The 9,829-nt window shown below is 42.3% G+C and overlaps 1 protein-coding gene across 1 annotated transcript; it reads left to right on the top strand.

The window, feature by feature from the left end:
• Window positions 1-1,194: 1,194 nt before the first annotated feature.
• On the top strand, window positions 1,195-6,836 carry znf598 (zinc finger protein 598). The gene is made up of 12 exons (XM_079563953.1): window positions 1,195-1,477; window positions 1,981-2,093; window positions 2,365-2,494; window positions 2,570-2,781; window positions 2,872-3,089; window positions 3,210-3,294; window positions 3,374-3,585; window positions 3,660-3,735; window positions 3,814-4,646; window positions 4,923-5,085; window positions 5,173-5,317; window positions 5,400-6,836. Exons 1-12 carry the CDS (start codon window positions 1,307-1,309, stop codon window positions 5,763-5,765), a joined length of 2,724 nt encoding a protein of 907 aa, XP_079420079.1. The 5' UTR covers window positions 1,195-1,306; the 3' UTR covers window positions 5,766-6,836.
• Window positions 6,837-9,829: the final 2,993 nt, after the last annotated feature.

Here is a 9,829-nt window from a genome sequence, read left to right as displayed (position 1 = left end):
CGCCACAAGACACTGATTGTCACTGCCCACTAACTAGGTCTAGTTAACAATAAAGTTATAGATTTTTTTTACTTAATTTTTGTTACCTAAAGTAGATCATCTGAATGTAAATGCACAATTTTGAAAAGGAAATGGTATAGATGAACCTATTTAATAAACACTAAAACACACTGCTATGTGTGATGTGTTAATATGCTGCGTTTTGTCAAAGCACCATGTGAACATTATTGTTGCATTTATTATTATATTGTAGATTTTTTTTGGTCTTTTTCTTATATCTTTATAAAATGTTAAAAAAAAAAAAAAAGCGGGGGGGGGGGGGTCTGTCGGTTTTCTCTCTCTCTGTACAATGAACAGATAAATGAATTATTTTTTATTAGAACATGCAGAAGTAACTATATATATATATACTATATATAGTACTGTTATATATATATATATAATTTGAGCTCCTGGCCCTGGCGGAAGAACTGCCAGACTTAACAGACCAATAGGTACTTATTTTTTCCCAGTGTCAGCTCAATGAAAGTGGCTCAGACCTTGTTTACACCTAGTTTAGTACTGGTTTAGTCCTGGTTTAGTCTCGGGTACAAAGTCATCTGATTAAGCCTTACATGTGAGGGAGAAGGAGTCTGCAAAGAGAGAGGAAACTCTCTTTTTCTCCTTATGCCCAGGGGCCCTTCAACCGACTGGGCCCCTGGGCTCAGCCCCTGTAAGCCCTTGCATAAATCCAGCCTTGGCTGTGATTGGCTCATCTCCTCAGACTCAACTGACTTTACTGAGAGCGGGACGTCTCGAGCTCGTCTCCATGTAGATGTCACTAAAGGGCAAGACATGCAAATATGAGATTTAAATAGGTCCTCATCCACACACATTCTTTGATTACCCACTGCAAAAACAGTATTGTCTGTGTCTACCTAATCGTGTTTTGTATTGTTGGCAACAAAATAGTCCCATAATGTTACGCTCTTTTGTATTATAAATTGATAATGATTTTGTTTAGCCCACTTGAGGAAAATCCTTGATAGGAAGAATCTATTTTCTCCATCTACATTACAAATTATATTTTAAATATTTTATTTTTGAATTATGCAAACCCTCATGTCCTCTTCCAAGTGTGACTTTACTGGTTAAACTCACCCTGCCCACGTGGAAACCTCTGGTGCTCACGTGTGGACTGGGCGAGTCTGTTCCATAAATTGTACGTACAGGAGTTACGCTACGCGGCAGACTTCAGAGTTACGTAAGCGCCTCACCACCTTGGTTCTTCTCAAACCAGAAACACTCAGCCTTCCCTCGGACCACAATGGAGTCGACTACAAAGGAAACCGAGAAACAATGCGTCCTCTGCTGTCAAGAGATCGAGATCTTCGCTTTGGGGAAATGTGACCACCCGGTGTGCTACCGTTGCTCCACGAAAATGAGGGTGTTGTGCGAGCAGAAGTACTGTGCTGTCTGCCGAGAGGAGCTAGACAAGGTATGCCGCGTTTGCCACTGTGTTGTCGAGGGGATTACGCTTTTAATGAGGCCCTGGATTCAAGACAGTTGTATATTAGGTATACAGAAACACAGATGATCTCTAAAATAAACTGCAAAGGCTCACTCATGTCCATCCCCCTGACTTCTGGCTAATGCTAGCTGTCATTAGCCCAGTGCGGCTAACTTGGCTAGCATATGCTACCTATTGCTGGCACGTCATTTCAACTGCTCGAACTCAAATCAGGAGGTTCAACACGGGAATGCAGTCTTTTATTATATGCGTCTCAATAGGTGGTCACTGCCCTAAAGTCAAGGCCATAACCGGATTGAAGTCATCTGTCAATACATAGAGAAATCCATGTCTTATGTGATTCATTGGGGACGTTACGTGGACTTTATCCGTTTGACTGTGATTGCCCAACCTTAAAATAAACCAATTGTATTCTTGTGTACATGGGTATGGGGGTTCTTCTCGCTTTTCATTTCATTATGTGTTTACAGGTGGTGTTTGTGAAGAAACTGGAAGTATTCTCCTCACTACCTTACCAGCATTTCCCATGTGACAAGAAGCATGATATCTATTTTAAGGATGAGAGAATCTTCGCACAGTACAGGTAAAGTTGTCAGCTTACTCCGAAACTATCTATCATGAATGAATTCGCTATGGTTTTTATTTTTAGCATAAATCAGCACAGCAGTGACATAGATTTAAATTCATCATGACATTATCTTATTTTACTTTCTCATCTTACTGTCCTGGTTCACAATGCTATTTAGTTTGCAATCAAAACATTGTCAATTTCATCATCAGGATAACAATAATAACAATAATAATATCAATAATAATAACAACATTAACATTTAATAATTTAATCTCTTCGCCAGGCATCTTTTACTGCCGGAGTGCATTCACTGTCCAGAGCCGAAAGTCTTCTCAAGATTTGAAGAACTGGAGCAGCACATGAGGAAGCAGCATGAGCTTTTTAGTTGTAAGCTCTGCTCAAAACATCTCAAGGTTTGTGCAAAAGTGTCTCGCACATCGCAGAGTGCCTGAACTATGTCATCCATCGTGGGTAACTTCACGTTGCAGATATTCTCCTACGAACGCAAATGGTACTCACGGAAAGAGCTCGCCCGTCACCGAACTCAAGGGGACCCGGACGACACGAGTCACAGAGGGCACCCGCTCTGCAAGTTCTGTGACGAGCGTTACCTCGATAATGACGAACTGCTGAAGCACTTGCGCAGAGATCACTACTTCTGCCACTTCTGTGACGCGGATGGTTCACAAGAATACTACTGGTTAGTTATACTGTGGCAATTTTTAACGGTTTGTTGGTGTCTTGCCGTGACAATAGTCTACAAGCTTTTTTCTTCTTCTATTTTCATTAGCGATTACCGGTACCTGAGTGAACACTTCCGAGAAAGCCACTATCTGTGTGAGGAGGGCCGCTGTGCCACCGAGCAGTTCACTCACGCGTTTCGTTCAGAGATCGACTATAAAGCCCATAAGGCCGCAGCGCACAGCAAGAACAGAGCTGAGGCCCGACAGAACCGCCAAATAGACCTGCAGTTCAACTACGCCCCAAGACAACAAAGAAGAAACGATGGTTAATACAGACGCAGAACAATGCGTATCTTTTGTATTTTGTGTAATGTAAATAATCAGAACGATTGAAATAAATTTAAAAAATGAAAGGAAATATTAACTGGTGCCCTTGTATTGTAAGGTCAACTGTCCGGTGAAGACTATGAAGAGATGCATCGGGGAAGAGGAAGACCTCAGGGGGCGCAGAAGAGCTGGAGATATTCAAGGTAGTTTGTACAGGTTTACATGGAGGACGTGCAAACATGACATGTCGTTTCATGGTGTTTTTATGTGTGCGTACTACAGAGAGGAAGAAGACCGAGATGTGGCCGCTGCAATGAGGGCGTCAATAGCAATGCGACGTCAGGAAGAGCGGGGGGCCTTGAAGGAAAGAGTTGCCGCTAAGGCTAAGGAGAGGGCAGAGCGGGCAGAGCGGGCAGAGCGGGCAGAGAGAGTCGATCCAGAAGAACTTCGGTCTAGGACAGGCCCTGTTAATCCCAGTGCCAACATGCCGCCAGGTAAGGCAACTGACTTTTTCATTTTCAACTAAGTGGGCCAATACGTGCTGATAAACGTGTTATTTCTTATCCAGTAAAAACCATGAAAAGCACAAATCCGGGAGATGAAGATGACTTTCCGGTACTGGGGGCCGCTGCAGCTTTACCAGTGTAATGCTCTGAAATTGCCACGTTTTTAGGGTTTTTGTTTTGGTCCATATCATTTATATCTTATATTTTCTTTCTCAGTGTGAAGCCTGTTCCTACAGCCCCTGCAGTGGTGGCCCACACAGGGCTGAAAGAAGACGACTTCCCAAGTTTGTCAATGGCCACGGTTTCTTCTCCCATGACTCCGGCTTACTCTTCTCAAACTCGAAAGACTTCATCATTCCATGACGAGGATTTCCCTGCTCTTGTTCCTAAGGTCCGGCCAGTCAAGGCCACATCGAGGACCACTTCTGCTTGGTCCACACAAGCTGCTGCACCTAAACCCCACACCCTTGCCACTTCCAAGGCTGCAACTGTCCCTTCAGTTCCCCAGACCCTCTCTTCCACAAACCCCACATCCTCCAGGAGAAAAAAGAAGGTTGGGGAGAGTAGCAAAGCCCCAGCCAACTGGTCTCCTCCCATTTCAGATGAAGAAAGTGGAGGCTTGACTCAGCGGGAGTTTCGTGCAGTGCCCACCATGTTGGATATTTCCACTTTGCTCACTGTTAAGGAAAGCAATAACAAGCCTCAACCTCCAAAACCTCTAAATATAATCACTAGTGTGGACCCTGAACCTTTACCCAAGGCCAACAAAAAGAAAAGACCGCAGAAGAACACTGCAGTTTCAACACCGATGTCAGCCACAGAAAGTGCTCCTGTGACACAGTCCTTTCCTGTGGAAACCGCTGCACAAAAAGAAAATGTTCCTGAGAAAACTCAGAATAAACCCAACCTCAGTTTAGTTAATGGCTACCCTGATAAATCACCATCTGCCAAAAAGAAAGTCGCTGTTGTGGCTACAGTGAACACTGTCCCTCCAACTGAACAAGAGGAGGAGTTCCCTGCCCTCACAGCGAAGAAGGCGCCACCACCAGGTAGGAGCCTGATGCAGTGGGAGCAGTAACTAGACTTGTCCAGGGTAACACTTGGGAAATAACAGCTGAGCAGTTGCTCTAAGAACCTGGATATAGCATAAACATAATACAAAACAGTAGATGTACAGTGTAATGAGTGCATTTGCTACTCAGAATTGGAGCCCATATTATTGACTATTACTTGCTGCTCAGAAAGCACAACACACAGCCACTAATGGCTATAGATTTACTGTTTTCTATGGGTTGAAAAGTCTTGATCATCATATCTTGTTACAGGCTTCAAGACCTCATTTCCAATAAAGACTTCCAATGCTTCTCCTCCTCCTGTGACTGCGCCACCGCCGGGGCTGGAAACTACGGCTCCTAAACCACCGCCAGGATTCACCGGGATTCCTCTTAACGGCAATGTGCCCGAGCCTTCCTCCTCCAGCACCAACACGTCAGTGACTTGAGCTTCCTAAAGATCAGCTCTTTTAATCTTTGGACACTTTCTCATTTTGAGCCTTTTGTGTTGTGTTGCTTACAGACCTTCATCGTCATCTGGAGGTTACCTAACACCAGACGACTTTCAACAGAGGAATTTGGACCTGATCTTATCAATTAAAAAGCACCTCCACAATGATGAGTCAAAGTTCAACCAGTTCAAAAACTACTCTGCACAGTTCAGACAGGTATAGTCCATCTCCCAGAGGAAACTCTCCTGTAATACTGAGTAATGGCTGAGTTAAATGGCTTGTTCTGTTTGTGTTGCAGAGTGTCATCTCAGCCAGTCAGTACCATCGGAGCTGCAAGGATCTGCTCGGAGAAAACTTCAACCGTATCTTCAACGAGCTGCTTGTCCTTCTGCCGGACACAAGCAAACAGCAGGAGCTGCTCACTGCCCATGGAGACAGCAAAGCACTGGAGAAGCAGACAGGGGGAGGCAAGAAAAATAAGAACAAGAAGAATGCATGGCAAACTCCTTCATATTTTAACGCTGCTGAGGATTTGGACTGCCAGGTGTGTCCCACTTGCCGACAGGTGCTGGCCCCCAAAGACTTCCACTCCCACAAGTCTCTGCACACGATGGAGAGTGAGGAGTTCCCTTCACTCCAGTCGATTAGTCGCATCATTAGCTAGCCCTTGGTCTTACTCACCTGTGATGTGGATTTGTGTGGTTAGCCCTATCAGAGGTCTGCACTTGCTCCTTTCGTGGCCTCCCACGCTACAGTGGAGGCTGGGGCTCACACTGAGAGTGCAGAGAGAGTGACAGGTGGTAATGCAACACTGAGCAGGTTTGGTCGACAAATGCTCCACTTTTAGACCCATTCTTTGAGGACCTTTCCAGCTGGCACTGGCATCATGTAACCGGAGTTCATAATTTATTTGTTAGGGACAATTATAACATTTTGTTGAACAATACATCACTTGTTATTATCAATATACAATTTACTTCATTTATTTTGCTTTTAACTCTAACTCTGAGCTTGTCAGATTTAAACAGTGAATCTGAACAAAAACAATGATTTGCTCTTTTAACTAATATTGTATTTATTGGTCATTGTCATTAGAGCAAAGATCATTTACTGATGCTTTTCAAAAAACCAAGCACATCTAACAATATAGCCTGGTATTTTTTTAGGCCATAGACCCGTATGGTTTTATATAAATGCCCTCATGCTCTTTTGCACTGCACATTAGAAAGAACAGAATGATCTTTTTTTTTTTTTACTGAATGTTTTTGGACATCTACGCTTCAGGTTTGCCATTGTTCCCTATCAAACAGTTTAACAATCCTATTGAGAAACTTGTTTATGTATGGAACAGAACGTGGAGAGCTTCTCTGACCCCTGCTTATTGCCTTGTGGAGGCTGATTGGAGGTTGTTTTACATTGACCATACCAGCCTTTGTGAGGACTGTCTGTCTGTTCATATTCTCAGGACCTGCACTGCTGCCCAACCCATGACTGTGTGCTTGGGTGCATGGATCAAATTCAGATTGTCACTTTTCATGATGCCTAATAATAATAATAAAGCTGTGTTTTTCAGCACTATCTGCCATTCTGAGTACGGAGCAGTAAATAAGTAGTGAATGTACAATGAGGCCATTGGTGTCGTGAGGCATTCATGGTATTGGTATTTCATATTTATGTAGGTACTTAATGTTTCATTTGGTTGCACTATTTGCTGAACTATACATGCGTTTCCTATGACATCACGCATAGTTCCAGCAGCCATTTTGAATACCGAAGTAGAATTATGCAGTACTACAATATGTAACAATATCTCTACTCAGGATGAAAATAAAAGACAACTGATTGACAGTGGCATTTGTATGTACTCGTAATCATTGCTCAATGCTCAAGAAGAAAACAGTAAAAACACAGCCCCAGAGACGCACGTTTATGTGAAGAAACCGGCAAATGTGGCACAGACGTAGCGGCGATGTCTGTCGAGCTACAGCAGGATTTACTAAAGATCGGCTTCACTCTGAAAACTAAATTAACACATCAAAGAGGAAACGGAAACCTTTGTGACTTTTACTGTTTGTCATGTCAACAGTCTGAGTCAGTGTTTAAGCTGCTCAAGACGTTAGCATGCTACCGGTTAGCAACTGTCAACCAGCTGTCAATGGCTTTTACACGACAAACGCATGTGTAGCTCACGTTTAGGAATCTGACCTCTGTCACAAGTTGTGTCCAAGGCTAGATGTTTGGAGTGTGGTTCAGGGCTTTCTCTTGGAGAGGTCAGAGCTGAGCTGTTGAAGCTAAATGCTAACCGGTAGCATGCTGACATCTTGAGCAGCTTAAACACTGACTCACTGCTTTCTTCACATAAACATGCGTCTCTGGGGCTGTGTTTTTAGTGTTATCTTCTTGAGCATTGAGCAATGATTACGAGGACATACAAATGCCACTGTCAATCAGTTCTTTCTCATATATCCTGAGTAGAGCTATTGTTGCATGTTGTAGTACTGTATAATTCTACTTTGGTATTCAAAATGGCCGCCATAACAACAAAAGTCACATGACTGAAAGGCATGTATACTCTATTGTGTCACTGCTCTATTCAACAGTGGCACAATAGAAACTAAAAAGACAAAGTAATGAATTGACCAACACAATCTTTCATTATTGCACTAAAGGTTCATTATGGCATTTCTGTGAGCAATAAAAGTAACCAACGCCTTCCTCATCCAATATGGTTATTTTTCCATGACTGGCACATGATGAAAAATAAGGAGGTTCAACCTGATTTCTTTTTGTGTTTATTGGTGTGACAGTCAGACTGCAGTCCAGAGACATTCAGGTAGTAGACGGCGACACACACCTCTGTACACAGTGTTTTTACATTAAAAAGTTTACACCTTCAGAGCAGGAGTCAACTCAAAATTAAAGGGTGGTATGCTACAAAATCAATGCCATTTTTTCTTTTTTTAATGGGATTAAGTTTTAGCATCACCACTTCCATGCAATGTATATACTTAAACACTGCACCGGCATCACTGTCATACCCTTTGTACCTTAGTCTAAGAAAACTACAGGAACACATACAATAAAACACTGATTTTGGCGCCAACGTCCCCCTTCCAAAACAAACTCTAACAAAGAGTGCATAATAGTCTTAAATAATCAGCATTATAATCATATATTTGTATTTTCATTTTACAGGACAAACCAGACCCTGGACAGCATCACACACATTTCCATTTACTTCAATTACATACTGTATTTTTACAATCAACCAATAGCACAGTTGTGTACATGGGCTGGAGCACGAAAACACACAGAATGCTCGTAATCTTAGTTTTTCTACCACATGGACTGAAGAGACTGAAGCACTGAGAACAAGAATACAATTGGAGCTGACAGTACTTAATAATGAACTAACAGGGCCCACACAAAGTAAAGTGTGCCACCTAATGATCAGAGCTGTGAGGTGGCTAGTGGCACAGTGTGCAAAGTACTTTTACTGCACCAAATTATCTATCTTTTTATTAAGGAAAAAACAGATCTTTTACTGTAAGCATCTGTAGCGGCTGACAGTTAGGTAAATAAAATGTCACGCTCACACATTAAGCATGATCTAAACTGATCGTGTGAATGGCCTGACTGAGTCGTTCTGAGCATGTTGCTGATCATTGTTCTGGGGGTCTGAAAGAGCAGTGACACCATCCATGTGTATGTCATCACATAACAAAAAAACATCTTGGATCAGCATGGCTTAATCAGTTAAATAAATCAACCTAAAGATTATACAATAAATATATTATAGTTTCTATACATTGATTTCATGCGTCAATTTCTAATGATTACTCTTTAATCCTTATGAGCCCCGGCTTGTCTGGTCAGCAGAGGCTGCTGCTCCAAGGGCACAGATAGAATAGCAGGCAAAGCATTCCATGATCTACAGGTTTAGAATAACACTAAATTTATATTTGGCTCTCTTCATTAATAATAATTAGAAAAAAATCTTTATTTTGCCATATTAGCAAAAAATGTGTTTTCTGGTGCAAATGGTCAAACACACTGGTGACTTCCTTCATTACATTTAATACGTAATGACACATTGTACACACCACAAAAATAAATGTAATATTTGTTTTCAAACAAGAACACATTGTCCACACACATTATCCACAAAAGTCAGACTTAATTTAAGTTGTACGCAAACACACATGTAGACTATTACATGTGCACAAGCTCGCACTCTCTCCCTCACACTCACAAACTAAACCTCTACTTCAGTGATGGTCGGACATGATCACAAAACACAAACTCTGTATACAGTGACATTGGCATGGTTATCTACATCAGGGCCTCTAGTGACCCACATCCGCCCATCCCTGCTATTGTCCCTATGGCAACACCCCCTCCCTCCCCTCCAACACCTTCTCCTCTCAATAACCCAATCGCTGATTCAATAAATTTGCAAGCTAACAATAGATTAGCATCCCGCAAACTGATTCTTCTTTTGCCCGAGTCTGCTGCGCCCGATCATCCAACAGCCCTGTCAATCAGTGCGTCCCTCCCACCCACACTTCCACTGTGATTACATAATATTACATAAACAATAAAGAACTACTCTGTGATAACAACAGAGGGCAGTTTGGCAGCTTCTAAAACGTAAACATAAAAACCTGACCAGATTTTTTTTCCCCCTTTCTAAATTTCTAAATCTAATCACACACAACAGTCATCGTG

The sequence above is a fragment of the Gobius niger genome, assembly GCF_951799975.1.
Source record: "Gobius niger genome assembly, chromosome: 10".
Lineage (NCBI taxonomy): Eukaryota > Metazoa > Chordata > Actinopteri > Gobiiformes > Gobiidae > Gobius > Gobius niger.
This window is presented reverse-complemented; position numbering and strand designations above follow the sequence as displayed.